At 34.7% G+C, this 20,900-nt stretch overlaps 1 protein-coding gene across 1 annotated transcript in view; it reads left to right on the top strand.

Annotated features, from left to right (window-relative positions):
* The window catches only part of LOC102603801 (CBS domain-containing protein CBSCBSPB3), a 24,281-nt gene extending 5,569 nt beyond the window's left edge, over positions 1–18,712 (top strand). Inside the window, exons 5-14 of the mRNA XM_006341842.2 lie at positions 7,211–7,289; positions 7,381–7,494; positions 7,621–7,687; positions 13,278–13,383; positions 13,482–13,540; positions 16,026–16,132; positions 16,215–16,351; positions 17,514–17,596; positions 17,706–17,795; positions 18,125–18,712. Of these exons, the coding sequence (XP_006341904.1) occupies positions 7,211–7,289; positions 7,381–7,494; positions 7,621–7,687; positions 13,278–13,383; positions 13,482–13,540; positions 16,026–16,132; positions 16,215–16,351; positions 17,514–17,596; positions 17,706–17,795; positions 18,125–18,295 (1,013 nt within the window). The 3' untranslated portion in view covers positions 18,296–18,712. The remainder of the gene's footprint in view (positions 1–7,210; positions 7,290–7,380; positions 7,495–7,620; positions 7,688–13,277; positions 13,384–13,481; positions 13,541–16,025; positions 16,133–16,214; positions 16,352–17,513; positions 17,597–17,705; positions 17,796–18,124) is intronic.
* Positions 18,713–20,900: the final 2,188 nt, after the last annotated feature.

Genomic DNA, 20,900 nt, shown 5'->3' with positions numbered 1-20,900 from the left:
TCCTCTCCAAATACTCTTCCAGTGATGATGGTAGCCTCTAACCCCAACTTGTATGCCTTTCTTGTAAGCACTGTTTACTGTGAATTTGCCATCCTTGTTGTGCTTCCAAATAACTCTATCTGGTGCATTTGTTACTAGATTGATTCCCCCCAATTTTCCCAGGAAAGAAGCCACTCTATCTACTTCCCAGTCATTCAATAGCCTTCTGAAAGATAGGTCCAGCATTCACATACTCTGGCTTCAGGATTGTTGCAGATTGAGAAAAGATCTGGGAATGACTCACTTAGAGGAATTTGATCAATCCATCCATCTCTCCAAAACTTGATCTTGTTGCCATTTCCAATTTTGAGAAACACATTTTCTTCCATAGAGTTCCATAAAGCTCTGATTGACCTCCATACTCCCCATCCATAGGGTTCTGACACTATCTCTGTACACCATGGGTTCAATTCCCCATACTTTGCCACTATCACCTCCTTCCATAGGGTTCCTTCCTCTGTTTTCAACTATTAATTGCCACATAATCAATTGTATTTCTCTATATTTTTTCTAAATATACATTGCACATTTTATTCTAATGTGCTTTTTAGTCTTTTAGATGTAGTGATTATTTGTTTCAACTATATACATTTCTTTTCTTTTTCTGGATCCATATTTACAAAACTCAGTAGGAACTTTATTTATTTTAGCCAAAATAATAAAGTTCAAATCGGAATTTTCTACACAAAGGAAAAAGAATGTGCATTTTTTCAGGCAAAGACTGTTTATTTCAATTGTGAGTTTTTTTTTTTTGGGTCAACTACGTAAAATATTTGATTGAAATTTTATTTATTTCTTCTTTAGATGCAATGATTATTCATTTATAACAGTGTATTCTTCTTTTCCTTGCCTTGATTAGAATATCATTATCTTTATCCAAATAAAAAAATTATAGTCAATTCTTATTTGCATTTCAAAGTGTGAAGGACACAGAACACTTCATGGAAGGATCTTGGAGAATACAGGGTAGCAGACTCAAGCTAGATTGGTGGTCACCAATAGTTGGAGCATACTCAATTCTACGAATTTCAACTGGTGTTGGATTAGGTTCTTGGTCTACCACTTCAACTATGTTAAGGGTTATAAAGAAGATTGGGAAAAAATGTGGCTGATGGTTGGAGACGGAGCTCAAAAATCATTTGAGATGGGCTCAAATTAAAGTAAAGGCTCCGCCGGAAAATATTCCGACATCGGTTAAAGCTGAAGATGGGGAATGGAGATTCACTTTACCGGTATGGGTAGAGGCGCCGACAAAATTTAAAAAAATTTGGTTTGTTGAACAATAGAGGATAAAACTTTTCATGAAGAAGGTGATGACATCTTGTGTCAATCAACTGTGGAGAAAGGAAAAACAGAGAGAAAGGGGAAAGGGAAAAGATTTGCTGGATAATGGAAAGGATCATGGTTTTTACATAATGGACATAGATGAAGGGCATGTGGCTGGATGCAACTATTCAAAAGGAGTAGGGCCAGTGGACCATTTTTACCCCATCTATGTTGGGCTTTCTCTTCATTTAAAAGAAATTGGGCCTTCCTCTCATTTAAATGAGAAAGGGCAGAAAGGTTTAATGAAAAAGCCTACCAAGAATTTTAATCAGCTAACCACTCTTGGGCCAAAGCTTTTGGGCCGACCCTCTAATCCTAAGAATGTTGAACCTTTTATGAATGAAATTAACTTATGGCCCATCACCATAGAAGTCTAAGACAACTATCTAGCTTATGTTGACCAAAGCCTGATATTTGAAACTGAAAAACCAATAGTTCCAAAAGGAATAGATCTTTTGGGAGCCAAAACCCAACTACATGCAGAAGAGAGAAATTTGAATACCAAAGGTGAGGAATGCAGTGAAGGAGAGATAGATGACCTAGGCAATTTGAAAAAGATAACTTCATTGGGTGACCCAACTCCAATAAATTCAGATGCCTTCTAACAAAGACGCAAAGGAAAAAGCGAATCTATGGGTCCAAAACAATATTCTCAAACTTTGCCAGGAATTCAGGGTTGCATTCGATGGGTGTATAATGAGGCTACTTCACTGTTGTTAAAGATTGATCAAAGGAGAGAAGGTAACTTCTCCAACGATGATATCAACAGAAAATTTGGACAAGCAATTGATGCCAAAGGAGCTGAATATTCTTATCTTTGATGTTAAATTCAAGGATACGGATCCAAGGAGCAAATCAAAAAGTAGAGAGAGGAAACAAGCTTCTCAGTTGTGATGAAGTTAAAATTCTAGCCTGGAATGTTGGGGGGTTAAACAGGGAGGAGAAAAGAGAACTAGCTAGGATCAGAATTCAATCGGAGGGAGCATATATCAGTAGTCAACAACTGGGAGGAAATAGATGGATAGGGGAAATATGGACGGAAAGCAATAGGGACTAAGGGAGGAATGGTAATCATGTGGGACAAAAGGGCTTGGAGGAGGGAAGTAGTAGAGAGTGGTAGCCAAATGATTACCTATAAATTAGGCGGGGTAAATCATGATCTCGATTGGTTTCTCACAGCTGTTTATGCATCCTGCGGCATGAATGAAAGAAATGATTTATGGAAAGAATTAGGAGCAATGAGGAGTATGTGTGGGGAACCGTGGGTAGTTTGAGGAGATTTTAACACAACGAGGATTCCCTTTGGACTTCTCCAACTGCATCAATGAGTTGGAACTCATAGATCCCCCTTTATTTGGGGGGGTCTTTCACTTCAATGCCTCCAGAATAGGCAGGTTGTTGTACTCCTTCCCTTTGGATGAAATGTTCACTAAGATCAGTCAAAGTTCTCTTCCTAGACTTGGGTCTAATCACAATCCCATCCTTTTGACTTGTACGGATGAAACTTTCAGAAAATTGTACTTTAAGTTTGAAAAGTGGTGGCTGAATGTTGAAGGTTTCAAAGAAAAAGTCTAAGAATGGTGGTGCTCTTTTCTTTTCGCACTCTTGGCTACATTCTTGCAACAAAATTAAGTTTGTTAAAGGCAAAACTTAAAGAATGCAAGGAGCACAAGGGGAACCAGAGGACAAGAAAAAAAATCATATTTTCGATCAAATAGGGAACTTGGAAATCATCCTGGAGAGAAGACCCTTAACTGATGATGAGCAGCTGATAAAGGCTCATCTCGCTATGGAATATGAGGAAGTGGCTAGAAATGAAGAGATCTCTTGGAGACAGAGGTCTAGAGTTCAGTGGATCAAGAGTGGGGATAAGAACACTTAGTTTTTTTCACAGAATGACTACTTCACACAAAAGGCTCAACACAATTGTCTCCCTGATGATCAATGGGGAACAATCAAATGACCCTGTAGCCATCAGGGGATCTATTGTGGACTTCTGCCAAAATCTTTACAAAGAAACAGAAAACTAGAGACCTTCTTTGAACATACCTGAAGTACAAAGAATCTCAACAAAGGAAAAAGAGAGTTTGGAAGGAGTTTTTGAGGAAGAAGAGGTACTTGCAGGTTTTAAGATGTGTGTTGCAGATAAAGCTGTTGGCCCAGATGGCTTGATTATGGCTTTCTTCCAAGCCTTTTGGGAAACATCAAAGGGGGAACTGATGTAGACACTCCATAGATTCCACTCACATCAGAAGTTTGAGAAGAGCTTCAATGCCGCTTTTATAGCTTTGATCCCTAAGAGGGTAGGGGCAGATGATCTAAGAGACTTCAGTCCCATCAGCTTGATCTTTGGGGTCTATAAAATCATAGCAAAGGTGTTGTCGGAGAGGCTAAAGAAAGTAATCAACAGGGTTATAAACAACAATCAGATGGCTTTCATCAAAGGGAGGCAAATAATGGATGTTGATCTTATTGCTAGTGAGTGCATTGACACTAGGATTAGAGAAGAAGTTCCAGGAATTATGTGCAAGCTAGAGTGCTAGTCATAGAAAAGGCTTTTGATCACCTTAACTGAAATTTCTTGTTGAATACAATTAGGAAAATGAGATTGGGGAACAGGTGGCTTAAATGGATAGCATTCTGTATTAAAACTACCAGGTTCTCCATTCTGATAAATGGAAAACCTGCTTGTTTTTTTCCAGGTGAAAGAGGCCTTAGACAAGGGGATCCCCAATCCCTTTTCTGTTCATTATAGCTATGGAGGGGTTGGACAATCTGATGAGGAAGGCTGCAACAAATAACTGGATAAGGTGTTTCACCATTAAGAACAGGAACAACGAAATTTTGGAGGTGACTCATCCACTATATGCTAATGACATAGTAGTTTAATAGTGAAGCTAAACAAGAACAAATTTACTACCTAAGGGTAATCTTAGTAATCTTTGAAGCTTGCTTTGGTTTGAAGATCAACTAGAGGAAAAGCAACATTTTCCCAGTCAACGAGGTACAACAAATTCAGATATTGGTCGATATTTGAAGTGCAAGTTTGAGGAGATGCCCACAATCTATTTGGGAATGCCATTGGGTGCCAAACACTAAGCAATGAATATATGTGATGGAATAGTAGAGAAAACAGAGAAGAAACTAGCTCTCTGGAAATCACAGTACCTCTTTTTGGGTGGTAGAGTTGTATTGATAAATGCAGTCCTAGACTCATCGCCAACCTATGTGATGTCCTTATTTCCCATCCCTGACAAGGTGGTGAAAATATTGGACAATCTGTCGAGGAACTTCTTGAGGCAAGGAAACAAGATTGAGAAGAGTTTCAACTTGGTGAAATGGATCACAGTCCAACAAAGTAAGAAATTTGGAGGATTGGGAGTGAGGAACCTTAAGTTGCAAAGTAAGAGTTTGCTCAAAAAACGCCTTTGGAGATTTGCCCAAGAGGAGCATTCCTTATGGAAGGAGGTAATTTTGCCTGAGTATGGCCAGAAGGGCCAGAGGTACACAAATGAGGTGTCTGACACCTATGGGGTGGGGGGTTTGGAAGTCAATCAGGAATCTCTGGTTGTCATCCCTGGTTCTCTCAAGCCTAAGAGTTAAAATTGGAAGGGGGAGATAAGGTTCTATTCTGGAAAGAGAATTGGAGTGGTCATGGGAATCATCAATCTTTGTTCCCTAGCTTGTTTTTAATTAGCCTGAATCCTAACTTCAACATACAAGAAGTGGTCTCCTCAAGGTCGGAACTTGATCTTTAGAAAGTTCTTAAATGATTGGGAAGTGGCATGTGTATCAAAACTCCTATCCTTGATAGGAAATTTACCAGGTACTAACTTGGACCCTAACAGCCTCATCTGGGGGCACCACAATAATGAATTCTACAGGCAGGTCAACAGGACCATGTACTACTATCTGGAAGAGTGTGGTTCCATTAAAGTGAAGTGCACTTGGCTGGTAGCTAGGAAAGCATGCTTGACACATGAGGCACTACAAAAGAGGGGGATTAACAACTTCAGGATTTTACTAACTCATTAGCTCTGGCTTAGATAGTTTGTATAGTTAGCCAGAGATTTTTTTGTAAGCTCAAATGCCATATCTTGTAAATTTTGCATCTTCTTGATGCTGTTATTAATACCACTTATCTTATCAAAAAAAAAAGAGGGGGATCAACATAGCCTCTAGATGCTTGCTATGCAAGGAGGCATTAGAAACCAGCAAACACCTATTCCTGCATTGTAAAGTTACAACACAAGTATGGGCATTATTCACTACTATTGTCGGAATACATTGGATCATGCCTGAGCACACTGCAGACCTGCTTAGTTGTTGTGGATCAGGAGAGGAGGAAGTAAGAGCCAGAAAAAAAGGTGGAAGACCATCCCAGCTTGCATCTGGTGGAACATCGGAAAGGAGAGGAACTAGAGGATTTTTAAAGGAGAAGAGTGCTCTTTACAGAAGATTAAGTGGAAAGTTATTACCTCTCTAGGTTTTCGGTGTAAAGAACAAAATATAGAAGAGGAAATCCAACTAGTGGATTTTTATAGGATCTTTGTAAGTATTTTTTCAGTCTTTTACTGTTAACTTTTTGGAGGTGGCCAACATAGCCCTTGATGCTGAAGAATACAAATTACCAGTTCAAAAAAAAATTATAGTCAAAATATTGTTTTTCCATTTTTATTTTTACGGAACTGACCCGGAAAAGGTGATTTAAATAATTAGTGATCTTAGAAAGATTAAAATATATATTTTATTCTAAATAAAGCCATGTGGACAAAAAAATCCATGTGGCAGCGTGCGTCACACATTCATGGATTGTAAGCGTTCAGGGGGGTTGTGGCTATGAAATAACCAAGTTGAGGGGGATAATTAGGCCAATGCGAAGTTTTTGTGTGCACCAAATAAAACTCGACAAGTTTAGGGTGGTCACAATCTATTCTGCCTAATTTGATGTAATTAAACTTTTTATAGACATCGTTACTTAAAATTATTTTATGGGAGGTGCAAAATGTAGTTAACATTTTAAATTTAAGAACTCAAACATTAAAGAAATGTAATATTGTACAAATTTCTTGAATTTAATGTTGATTTATTTTATAATTTTTAGATTTTTGCCTGAAAGTAAAGTTCTATGTTGTGTTCAATATTAAGTTAATGCTATTTAAATTTGAGTTCTAATTTCAACTAATAATATGTATAATTCAATCAAACTTGAATGCATTCACCAAATTAAACTACTAATACTTGTATTTTTCTTAACCAATCAATTTGTTATATATTTTATTTTTTTAATGGAGTAGCACTACGTAGAACTGAACATTAAAGAGACTTTGACAGCTTGGTTGAGATCGGTTCAACCCCTAGGCCTATTTAAGAGAGCGTAATTTAGGAACATACTGTGTATATTAACTTTTTTTTAAATGTTTTAATTTTTTTTTTAAAGTAGAGTGGTCTAGAATTGCCATTACATTTGAAGTGCTATTTGGTAGAGAGTTATGATTTATACATCTTTTAACAGCAGGTCTGCGACCAAATGTTAGATCAATGCTTGTGATATGCTTTTCATGGACTTTTTTGGCCTTAGAAAGGCCATTACCAGAGAATGGATATGTTGAGTTGAGTGTTTTACTTTGAAACAAAGTTGATGATTAGGTAGACATGGACCCAAGTTTGCTTAGCTAACATATACAAGCAATATAAGCTCTCTATACTTGATGCTTGGTCAATTTGCATTCCTCTCAATTTGTTGCTTACAGCAGATTGCTCCTGATTACTTTGAGCTCCTAGTAAACTTATATGTCCGAAGTATGGTAATCTGCCGCCTTATGGTTTCTGCACTCTGTTTCAGCTCCATCTGCATTTATAGAAACCCTGCGGGAGCTGATATTCAAGCCCTCTTTGTCAGCCATTGTTTCTGAAAATACCAAGTACAGTTCAACTTTCCTCCACCTCTTAAATTTGAGAATGTGTTCAGATTGACTTTTAGTGCCTGATTTTGATCTTGTTATATGTCATCAGGGTGGCAATAGTATGCCCCTCAGATCCTGTGTATGTTGCTGCTAAGAAGATGCGAGAATTACGGGTCAACTCAGCTTTAATTACTGTTGGAAACAAAATTCAAGGGATATTAACGTATTTACTTTTCCTTAACAAGCTCCAATTCTATGTACATCTACTAATGTTATTATCTTCTCATGCCAACCGCTTGGCAATTACGTAGTGGATAGCTAATAGATGTCTGCTGGTATTGTCATGCAGCTCAAAAGATATTCTTATGCGTGTTGTAGCACAAAATCTATCCCCTGAGCTGACACTGGTGGAAAAGGTTTTGTTTTCTCCTCATCTCTAGCTATCTTAATTCCATTGAGTTCCAAATATTTTCCGTACTCTACTGTTTTTGACAGCACAAAGTGCAAAAACTTACAAAACCTATGAGGCTTAAATTCACAAGTGAGAAGTGAAGCACACAATTGACTGTAAATAGATTAAAGGACTTGTAATAATCAAGTGCAATTAAAATTATTTGTCTTATTATCTAGTATATAATAATGATGAAATTATTAGAAAAAAGTTTCAAATGGAAACCATTAAAAGATAGCTTCAATCACAGGAAATAAATTTTCATTTACAATTAATCAACCCGAAATATAATTAATTTGCAATATTAAATTCTAGCTTTGATTACTTTAGTAATTATACTAGGAAAGTAGAAAAGAGAAGTTAATAAAGATTAGACGTAGCAGAATAAGAGGACTTGCATACTAGAAGAAAAGAAAGAATGAGTCATTTCATTGAGAAGAGAAAAGGTAAATAAAAAAAAGTTGAGAAATACCAGTCTTAGTGTCACTACCCAAAGTACACCCTAGATGTGACATGACAAATAGGACCTTGTGAGGTCCTAAACAAGCCACTTGACATAAGCATGCCACTTTGAATATCAAATAAAAAGATTTCAACATAAGGACAAGATATAAGTCTCAAAACTCTTTCCACTCTTAAGGAAATATCAAAAGAGTACATGACTTAACATAATGCGAAAATCAACTATGTCTGACAAAGCCTTCTACGGCAATAGATGTGGTTAGGACAAACCCCTAAACCTCGTACAAAGTTTGAAAACTGAAAAGACATCAAAAGCAACAAAATGACAATGGCCTTGCCCTCGAACCATGAGCACTCACCAATCCAAGTGCTAAGTGGAGCAATCCAACTAGCCGTGACCAGCCGGAGGAGCGTAAGATCCTATATTATAAAACAATATAGGCACAATATGCATCAGTACTTTGAATGTACTGAATATGGGGAGCATGCATTAACGTAAACGTGATAATATGGCAAGTTCAAAACATGATGATGCATGACCAAGTAAAACATAGTAAAGCTTATCAAGCAAAATCATGAATCATGGAACAAAGTCAATGCGACATTTGAAAAGTCATAGGAAAGCTTAACTCAAATCATTAAGGAAGTCGTAAAAACCTTTGAAGAAAAAATAGTTCTTTTGTGGGATATTTCACTATTAATTGACATAGACCATGTGAGTTATAACATGGAATTCAGTGTCTTTCCCACACCGAAAAGAGATTGTCCTACTTGCCAAGGTAAGGACCATACATATTAGCTTCGGTGGATCCACTAGCTATGTCTTTCTAAGATAAATCCTACGGGGCACGTAGTTAGGGACAAGGGAATTGCTTCTAAAGACCAAGCCTCTACTAATAGTAGGGCCTTCATCCCAAAATCCTCTCGGTGCTAAGTAAACCCAACAAAAATAAGCATAATCATAATCATATCATAATACTTGGAAAAGTAGGAATCGAGTCATAGCAATCCAATCATTACTTCATATCATAGAATAGCTCCTTTCAAAAGCATGATTTTATAACATATTCATAAGACACTTAACTAAGCATCAAAAATCATGATCATCATTGGTAGTGAGAAAACCTTTCACAAATCATTTTGATACTTTATCTAAAGCATCCTTTATTAATAAATTCCTCAATTTCATGATGTATGCACAATTTCATAATCATAGTTCACAATTGTAGCATAGACATATAGCATGGGTTCATATGAAATTCATTCAAAAACATGTAATTGAATCAAATCATGCATAAATGGATCAATTACAGGAAATTCAATCATAAACAATTAAACCCAGGAAGAATGACATGAAACCCTAGAAAATTGGGTTGTAATCATAATAGAAATTGAGTTTCTTTTGGGACCCAATGGATGAAAGGAATCCATTGGTGAAGTTCCCACATGCCTTAGGTAAACAAAGCCCAAAAATGGAAGAGGAAAAGACCTTGGAGCTTGAAACTCTAGTTTTCCTTGAGAGCATTGAGAAAGAATTGGAGACGAAACCTTTAAGAGAATTTGAGGGTTTTGAGTGAATGAGTATTTTTTGAAAAGTAAAAGTAGTTATAGGAGTTAGTGTAACGACGACATAGTACAGATATGGAAATGATAGGAAAAGACCCGAAAGTTCTTGGCTTAAAACTGCCGGATGGATTTCTACGGACCGACCTACGGTCCGTATAACCTCCTACAGCTGGTTGCCCGTAGGACCAATTACTGGAGACCATTTTGGATCAACTTTCCACGACCCGTTGAAACTTCTACGGCATGTAGGGCCCCCCTCATAGAACCCTTTGTCCAAAATTCTTCAAGTCCAATTCACTTTCCACGGCCCGTCGAACTTTCTATGGACCGTCTTGGTGGTTCGTAGGCCCTCATATGGGACTTGACATTACAAAAATTTCCAAGACCTCTTCTATGCTGCCTTCTACGGACCGTAGAACCTTCTATGTCCCGTAGATAGGCCCGTAATAACTTGCACCAACAACCCTTTTTCTGAAGTTTTTCCCTTCCAACTCAACTTACCAATTTTTGAGGTTACACTTAGAATTGGCAGTACAAATCTAGAAGGCAGTACAACTATTGTGAAGAGGTGATTAGACAAGATTACACATCTTCAGCTTATCGGGGACATGACCTTAGATAAGAGGTATGGAGGTCGTGGATAAGGGTAAAATGTTAATGTTCCACACCAATTTGTTTTGTACTAGCCATATTATTATATATCTTGCATTTGATATCTAGCATTGTGTTGTTTACTGTGTTTCGATTATCGCACTATTTTATTGTTCTTGTTCCTTTCTACATTGGATTCTTCTTCTTTGTGTTTGGATTTGCTGCACATGAGCCGAGAGTCTTTTGAAAACAGTATTTCTACTACCACGAGGTAGTTGTAAGGTCTGTGTACACTCTACACTATCCCATTTATGGGATTTCACTGGGTATTTTGTTGTTGTTGTGGTAGTTCAATCCTTCAATTAGAACTATTAACCTCTCAATTAGGCTAATTCTTTGTTTGTTAATTTTCCAATCCTAATCCACCTTCCTCAAGTGTGAATCGAGATGTTTAGGGCAAAAACCAATATTTCCAATTAGTAATTTGAAATATAAGCAAAAAATTAACTAAATAACATTGAACCTAATCATAAATAAGCTTGTATGTATTAATCCATCAAGTTCTCAACCTATGGTTGTAAATCTAGTAAAAAAAGAGAAATTACAAAAGAAATTAAACTAATAATTATAATTAATGCTAAAAGGTAAGAAAACCCAAACACGATGTACAAGATCCCCCAAATCCTTCAAAAATAGGCTAACACTGTTGTAATCTACTCACAATGTTGAAAGATAACCTAAAAATAGCCACACCCAAGGTTGTAGTTTAGTGGTCAATGAAGTGGGTTGAGAACCGTGAGCTCTCAAGTTTAAATCCTAGTGGTGACCGATCATTGTGATTTCTTTCCATCTGTCCAGTCCTTGGTGGGCAAAGTTACTTGATACCTATGCCGATGGGAGGTAGTAGTAACCCATTAGAATTAATTAAGGTTGGGGTGTTAATGGTACAATATTGAAAACTTCAGTTAGGTAATCATAGTTTTCAATTTTAAAAAATATTGTATCATTACTATACCAAATTAATTTGGTATGTTAAGTTACCAGTTTCAAATAGAATAAATAAATAAATTTGGTATGATTCAGTATTTTTAAGTTCATTTCGGTGAAGTGCTATACAGTAAGTCAGTAAATATAGTTTGACTTTGACTTATATAAAATAGAGATTTTTTTTTTTTGAAATTGGTAACTTTGTGTATATTGATACGAACAGATCAGTACATTGGCTGTACTAGGGCCATATTTACAAGTAATTCCAGAACCTATGATCCTGTGTCTATAATACACATCAATAATAGATACAGGATCATTAGACCAGATCTGATTACACCAAAAACATAGAATCAAGATACAATTCAATTTGATCTGCTCTATACTATTCTCTATGCTCTCAAAACACCTAGCATTTCTATCCTTCCAAATTGCCCACCATATGCTGGCTGGTATGATTCTCCACCTACTTCTGCGTCTTGCTTGAACCCCAGCTTCTTCAATACCTTACACGCAAAAATAGAGAAATATTTTCAAGAAATGTCTCAACTATATCATATCAATACCTTAAACATGCAAAAATATTCGAAGAAAGCAAATCCTTTGAGAAAACTAGATTAGAATCATTCTCAATGAGAATGAGTCCATACGAAGTGATCCCATTTATTTCATCGGGTCTTGAGCATTTCAATGAAGTTCTCATTCTTGCTTTAAAATGTTTTTAGTGAGCTGAGGGTCTATGAAAAACCACCTCTTTGCCTTTACAAGATAGGGGCAAGGTCTGTGTGCACACCACCCTTCCCAGACACCACATGCGGGATTACACTAATTATGTTATTGTTTACAGATTCTTATAAGTAAGAATGAAAAGGTACACAACTCTATAAGTTGGGTGTCTAAACTAATGAGGCGATTCCCAAGATGGTATTGCTGTATTGGTAGTAGTACTATTTTATCATTTTAAATTATAAATATTTGTTAGTTCTAATCAAATATTATTAGTCTTTTAATATTCTCTAATCAATTAAATTTATGATTTTAGACCTTTAATTAGTTGATGTTTAGATTAGAAAATTATTATTACTTATTTAATATTATAAAATATTTATTGTATATGTAATTAAATATTTTGGTTCAATATTTGATATTTTGGTATTTTTTGTAAATACCGAATTCCGTGCCGATTACCAAACTTTTAAAATTGCATACCAAATATTGTAAAACAGAAATCGTGGCACTGAAATTTCAGCTTCTGCAAGGTAGTTCGGTATATATCAAAGTACGCACAGGTCTAAGTCGAGGTGTGTGCAAGCTGGCCTGAAGACCATGGATATTAAATTCATGAAATCTTCAAGGTTGGTGTTTATACCATTGAGATGTAGAAAAGACAATTTGTAAAACTGTGGTCAGAATATATTCGATGATTAGTAATAGAAAATTTAAGCTGATCTGGCCAAGTTCACACATTGAGGAAGGTTGTATTGCAGCAGGGATGTGAACATTAAGATCGTGGTGAAGTGCAGTTGTGTCTCTCAGGTTAAAATGGGAGGGGACAAGTCCCTAACTATTGCATTATTATTAAATCACTGTAGGATGTATTCCATTGTTAAATAAGTGACCTGATAGTTGAGGAAATAACATGTTATTTGGTACTTCGGCCTTGAATTCTTTGGACTTTGTCGAAAGTTTTTACTAAAAGAACAATTTTGATACTCCTTCTGTCCCACTTCACACTCGGAACACACCCTTCTTATAGATAATACATGCTTTCATATCTTCTTAACTTGAATAGCTTGGGAGAGGAAAGGTTTCTTTTGGTCTACATCTTGGAACTGATAGCATTCAAGAATATGCAGGATTATACACAAAAGTTCTGTTTTGGTTCTCCTTAGTCGTATGTCTCGTATCCAAGGAAGAATAATTCTACTGAGACTTAGTCATATTTTCAGGTAATGACCTCAAACCCTGAATGCGCAACACTAGAGACAACAATACTTGAAGCTCTGCATATAATGCATGATGGGAAGTTTCTACACCTTCCTATTATAGATAGAGGTGAGTGTTTGCTTCTTGACATTTTCAACATTTTTCTAGCTCTGATATTAATAGTGAAAAGTGATTTTTGCTGTCAAGTTTAACCTATATTTTTGCAGATGGATGTGTTGCCGCCTGCATAGACGTATTGCAGATAACTCATGCAGCTATATCTATGGTAAACTTCTAATCATTTCTTATGTTATAGGTCTGAAAAGTGATGACAGATGAATTCCTAGTTTGTAAGTTTGGCTTATAGGAAGTGAATTTGATCGTCGTAATGACCTCTTTCTCATGTATGATTTCGCACTCTGTTGCTCTGATACACATGTGGGCACCTGACACGGGTGAGGATCTAGCAGTCAGATTCATCATCAGCTAAATTTTATATTTTTTAGAAATTCGGGGATATAGGTGTACGGGTACGAGTTTTGAGATATAGAGAATAAATGTATATTACGACATATATAAGTAAATATTTTGATGATTAATTAAAGTTTTACTTTAGTAAACTAATAGCATGTTTGGACTTTGGCCAAATTTTTCAGAGGCCAAAAGTGTATTGTTTTCCAAATAGTGCTTATTTAAAAAAGAGAGGTGTTTGTCCAAGCTTTTAAGAGAAAACAAGTGCTTATAGGAAGTGGCAGAAGTTGTTTTTCAGAATCTAAAAAAAAGTAGCTTTTTCCCAAAAGTATTTTCTTTAAAGCACGTTTGAAAAAAATACACTTAGAAGCACTTTTAAAAAGATTGATCAAACACTAATTGTTACTAGAAAGTGTTTTTTGAATTTATGGGATATGCAAAGTTCTTCTCACCAAAAGTATTTTTTTGAAAAACACTTTTGGAAAGAGCACTTCTCAAAATAAGATGTGATTTTACAAGTTTGGCCAAACATGCTATAAAGCTAGTACAATTAAATTCTTTGTAGACACTTATATCACATAAACTCAAACCAGACCAAATACCTAGTCAACCTATACTTCTTTAGCCACAACGTATTCAAAGAGCACAAGTTAGGTTGACTAAATGTATTGTGGATCCCACACACACATACACACAAAAATCATGTCAGGTCGACAGTGTGCGGCAAGGATTTTGAAGGATACGAGCTACATAGATTCCCTTTAGAGTTCTGTCCAAGTGTTTTTGGGTTAATATGGCATGCAGACCGATATTCAATAGTATTGAGCATCTAGATGTTCCATATTATATCGTTTCATTAGTTGGTGATCCTAAAAGTTTTATATTTTTGTAAACCTATCGTGGTTATATTTTCTGCATTAGGCTTCTATCCTAGAATGTATCAACTCAATGGAGGGATCAATTTTGAAATGGGTAGAAGACACATGTTGTATTCTTGAAGAAGGCACACTTGTTTTATTCTTTCCAATGTTTCTAAGCTAGCATTTGACTATAGATTCCCAAATATATTTGGGATACTAGGTTTTAGTGAAGTTTGGATTGAAGTACCAAATTATGTTTGACCATAGTTTTTGAAACATATTTCACTTTTTTCAAAAACAACATAAAACATGATTTATACACATAAATTCTAAAAACTATCAAAAACACACAAGTTTGGCACAAAATTATCATTTTTATAATGAACTAGATAATAATCATCCTAAAATCATAACACGATATTGAAAGAATAACTACTAATAACACAATTACTAGCTTCTACAATTCATCAAATTACAATTTGTCAGTGTTATCAAAGGCGAAAAAGCAAAAAGGCTCTAAGGTCCGTGGGGGCCTTAAGCGCAAATAAAGTGTGAGCTTTTTAATGAAAAAAGGCGCAAAGGGAGGAAAAAACACAAATGTATACATTTAGTCCAAGACTAATAATTATAAACATGATTACAAATATATGACCAAAGAAATTGATTTTTTTTTTATGATAAAGTGAAATATCAGTTGTTTAGTGTCACTTCTTCATAAGAGGTTCATTGGCAAGGAAGAGTTTGTCTTAGAACCTTGATGAAGGCACTGAAGCGCACATAAAGCGAGGTGAAGCGCTCAACACGTTTTGAGCCTCGCTTCAAGGCTTAAGCGTGCCTTGGATATGAAGATCCATCAGTGATGAATGAATAATGAAGATGGTAGTAGCTAGCTATTCTTTAATATAATCTTCCCATATTCTATGAACAATCTCTTCATGGTGAGCATGCATTTCCAGATCAGAGGACCAAAAAGGGTGGATAGAATTAGCTGGGGTCATAAATAGATAATTTTTATTTTTTTTATAAAATAATACTCCCTCCGTCCCAATTTATGTGACTTACTTTCCTTTTTAGTCAGTCCCAAAAAGAATGACACATTTCTATTTTAAGTAACAATTTAACTATAAAATGTTTATTTTACCCTTAATAAAATGATTTACAGCCACATAAATTTCTATCATTCATTTTGGACCACAAGTTTTAAAAGTCTTCCTTTCTTTCTTAAACTCCGTGCCGAGTCAAACTACCTCACATAAAATGGGACGGAGGGAGTATAAGTTTGGGGTAAGTTTTAAAATTTAAAAAGATTTTGCCCAAAAAAGACGAGTAATTCAACGTCCAGATTGACAAAGGACTTCTATCTAAAGAAGCGTATCATAGTTTTTTGAGGAAGGAGTGCAATACTGAGAAGGTTGTCTTATATTTGCTGTTTTTCTAAAGGTGGAGAACAGCTCAGGTGCTGTCAATGAAATGGCCAATACTATGATGCAGAAGTTTTGGGATTCGGCACTTAACCTGGAGCCACCTGACGATTATGATACTCTCAGGTACTTATGCTTCCTAGATGTTGCTTTCATGACCTGGGCATATAAAAGCTAACCGTGCTTTGTTCATTTCCTTATCATACAGTGAGATGTCTATGTCTCAATTGATGATGTCAGAAGGGGCAGAAGCAGGAAAATCTGGATATCCATCATTGGGTCTTGGAAATACATTTGCTTTCAAATTTGTTGACCTTAAAGGTCGTGTCAACAGATTTAATTTTGGTGAGTGCTGCAGACTTTATTACATTGTGCACTAGGAACATTATTCAACCTTCTGTATCATTGAATTTACTTGATTTTCCTTCACAAGAAGATATACTCCCTCCATTTAAATTTGCACCGGACCTTACTTTTTGTCTGTTCAATAATATATGCTACTTTTCTATATAGAGTAGATCTGAAATACCAACATTCCCATTTGACCAATAAACACTTTCGACAGGGATGACATGACATGTTAAGTTCACAAGATTCAAAGAGTATTCTTTGGCATGTTATAACACTTTTAGCTTAGAACCATATGATTCAAAAGTCTTCTCACATTCTTAAATTTTGTGGTTAGTCAAACTAAGATGCATAAAATGAAACAAAGGGAGTAGTTTGTTTGTTTCTACTTGTGATTGTTTCATTATTAGAAATACTTTGGTGAATGTATGTTTTTGTTGTGAACAATTGTGTTTTGCGATAGATAATGATCACTTTTAGCAATCTGAGGTGCTATGAAGCTCATTTAGAATCTTCCAGCAACTGTATTTTGATAATATTTTTTCATTTTATCATGAGAATATCCTCCCTAGCCATTGGAGAATGTAGTTTGTGGTTCATTGCCGGAGTCCAAAAGTGGAGAATTTCTGAGGTTTTTCTTTTGCTGAAGTTTTGTACTAAAAGACTAGAGTCTGACTAAGCCTTGAATTGTGCCAGCTGAAGAGACTGGAACTTCAATTATTAAAGCGCTGTAAATTTTGGTTGAGCAGGACAGATTTCCTTGAATAAGGTTAAAATGTCTGATTGAAGCAGAGGTCTTATGCTGGTAATGGTGCATATTATACAAGCTTTTAAAAAGCTAATATTAGCAACTTGAAAACCTGAAAGAGTTTGGCCCTATGTTATTGACTGAAATCTTTGCCATTCAGTAGTCTTATCACGTTCATGGTTGTGCTTTTACAACTACAATGCAGGATTCAAGGTGGCTTAATGAGGTGGATTGTTTTTTTCTAAAACATTACTATCCAGTAAAGTAAATTTAGTTATAAGAAGCAACACCAAAGAGTTAAGTCTTTTACTGCATAGGAATTCCCCCTAAAATCTTATGTGGTTCTATTCATGCACTGGTTTAACTTAATTCTTAGAGCATGCATCTGACCCTCTGCTTCTTCTTTCTCAGGCTCAGAGAGCTTACTGGAGCTTGTCACTGCGGTTATGCAAAGATTAGGTGCAGTAGATGAACAAAATCGTCCTCACCTTTTGGTAGGTGTTGAGAAGAATCCTGTGCCGCCTTGATGAATTCTCTTTTCTGTTTTTTCATGTAGTATATGGAGATGAAGGTGGTATGAAACTTTTTCTGTTCTTATTGTAGTATGAAGATGATGAAGGCGATAAAGTTCTGCTGACAACTGATAGTGATCTTGTAGGTGCAGTTAGCCACGCCAGATCACTAGGACTAAAGGTATGCTGATGCTCCTTGTTTATGCTTTTCCTCTTGTGTTGACTTCAATACATTTTAAGTTACGGTTGTCAATTTTGAGGATGATCATGTGGCACAGGCAATTACATCCCGTTGTTGAAGAATGAATTTGTGATCATAATGCATGAGGGAGTTTGATAATTAGCTGTACAACCCACAGAAATGAAACCAATAATTTTAACAATTTCTTGTATATGTTAATTCGTCCGGAAAAAAGCATCAAAAGTCAGCGATTATGAGAAAAATTCCAATTCTATCTGTTTTGGTCAGTGGATCTGTCAAGTTTAATGACTGCTACATTTATTTTGTAGGTGTTAAGATTGCATCTAGATTACTCTGATGTAAAATCAGTGCAAGAATTGAGTAGTACCTGTGTAGAGAAAGATGGATGGGGTTCCGTGCGCATGGGGATTTTTGCAGGTGCTGTTGTGCTAACAAGTGTTGGTGTATTGGCCTACTTGAAGCGCACCAATACATGGTAAGCCAAATTTTAAGGAGTCTATTCTGCTAAAAAGGCGATAGATCCCGTTGATTGGTGTGATATTTTGGTGGCCTGACTTTTATTATTGGTCGAGAAGGGCAGCTGATATAACAGTAGGATGAATTTTCTCCCACTCCCTAATGCCAACTGGTTGAGAGGAGGGGTAAAATAAAAAAGAAAAGGAGAATTTATCAGTCTAAGTTACAGCAGTAATCTGACATACGATGCCTGTTGTAAGATCAATCAATTTTGGTCGAATATTTAACCATTTCATCTTACTTTTGCTGGAGTTTGTAAATTCTTCCCAAGTTCCAGGGGATGTCGACTACTGTAAATTACAGCATATGTGTATCATGCTGCTCATCTTATATTTTAACTCTTTTAAAATTCAAATTAAACTAGAGATGTCCTCTGTTAATAGTTTGATTTTAAAATGGTCCTTGTTATTTAATGGTTTTTTAAAAAATAAATATATTATTTGAAAAACACAATTCTTTTTGTGATAATAAATTTTTTTACTAACAAATATTTTTATCCTATTCAAATAACATTTTAGAAATACAAATATTTTATATTTTACTATATATTTTATGTTATTAAAATGAAAATAATAATTGATTTATTTGTGATAATATATATATATATATATATATATACACACACACACATCTAGTTATTCTATGTTAATTGATTAAAAAGAAAAAAAAAATCATTTCTTACTTTATACTGTTGAAAGGCCCAAATCATTTGTAGCTTTAAAAGTTGCCTTCAGAATTCACTTAAACACTTGAATATTTTTTGGAAAAATTAATTAAATGACAAATTAAAGATTTTTTATTACTAGTACTAACAGGACTTTGTAGTTTTCGATATATAACATTAGATTTTTATTGATACTAAACAAATTAATAAATAAACTTTAAAATAAAAATGAAAAACAGTTTTTTTAATTCCTAACGTATTTCCCTTTAATCAACTAATATTCTTTCCATAAATATAATATTTTGTAACTTGCAGAATATATTGATTCCCTAATTTTCTCCTTAATCGGTTATAAAAGATCTCTCCTTCCTAAAATATCTCTCTCCAATATTTTATCAACCTAATCTTCTTCCATAATTCAAGAGAAAAATAATTGTTCCTAATCTTTTTTCAAAAAAATATAAATCTTTCTTCTTCCTAAAATATCTCCCCTTAATATTCTTACACAATTTTTCTCCTTTAAATATATTCAGTACGATTTTTTTCTTAGATTTTTCAAACACGATTTTTTCTTCTTCTTCCCTGTTTGTCTTCTATACAATTTGTATGCTTTCATTCATGATTTTTTTAAATTTTTTTTAAAATCCTGAAAAGTAACAATTATTTTTCTAGTATTAAAGATGCTACCGTTCATTCAATCTTGATTCAACACGAATATAGAAAACATGAATTCTTAATTCAAACAGATATCATAGTCTATGAAATTAGTATTCAAATTGTATCAAATAAATAAATATCACAATTCATAGATACCAATTTGTATACCCATTTCATACACTAAAATGGTTAATAAAATATAAAAAATAGATGATCACCCGTTTGCATACCAACTTTCACATATATTATACATAGTATAACTTACACAAATCCCATAGTGTAAAGAGTAAAGTACATCCTATCCCTACTCTTTTTTTAATTACAATAATCCCTTAAAATTTGTACCTTCCGGATACATAAGTCACCATCCGGATAAATTAATTCACCATCCAGATACATTAATTCTAATACAAGATTTTTTTTTGTTGCACTAAAAAGGGAATAAAATCTGAAAATTAATTAAATTCCATAAATTATGCTTACGTTTCTTCTTACTCTCAATCATACAGAGGAAAATCCTAACAGAATGACGAAATTCAAAATTTCAAATTGCTCCCCCCGTTCAACGAAGAAACCTTTCAGATTTGATTTAAAAACTTTTTTCGAAATTTGGGTAAATAAGGTGAGTTATGAAGGATACAAAAGTGATGGAATTGTTGTTGGACAAACGATTTTCTTTTGAATCTTCAAGTTCATCGAAGATATTTTCAATTTTAATTCAAGATTGTCAAAAATTTTGAGATTCAAGATTCTTTTTCTCCAGTTCATCGAAGATCCTTTCAATTTTGAGATTCAATCCTAATTTATTGAAGATCTCAAAATTTTTGAGAAGATACATCATGAATATCTCTGCTACTTAGCATTTTACTATTTATGTATCTTGTTTAAATTGATAAGTATTGTATTTATACTAGATACATTAAATAAATAATTATTTCCCATAAGATATTAGATTTGAGATCGATACATTACCGTGTGGTAGTTGCTATGTAATTGATACATTTAGTATAAATTCGAATTTACTTATCATATCTAAAAAATTAGTGCATGATACATTACTATTCATGTATCTCGTTTAAATTGATAATTCTTGTATTTATACTAGATAGTAGATACATTAAATAAGTAATTGTTGCCCATAAGATGTTAGATTTGAGATCGATACATTATTGTATGGTAGTTGCTATGTAATTGATACATTTAGTATAAATTCGAATTTACGTATCATATCTAAAAAAAATAGTGCA

Source organism: Solanum tuberosum, unplaced genomic scaffold (genome assembly GCF_000226075.1).
Source record: "Solanum tuberosum cultivar DM 1-3 516 R44 unplaced genomic scaffold, SolTub_3.0 scf00031, whole genome shotgun sequence".
Taxonomy (NCBI): domain Eukaryota; kingdom Viridiplantae; phylum Streptophyta; class Magnoliopsida; order Solanales; family Solanaceae; genus Solanum; species Solanum tuberosum.
This window is presented reverse-complemented; position numbering and strand designations above follow the sequence as displayed.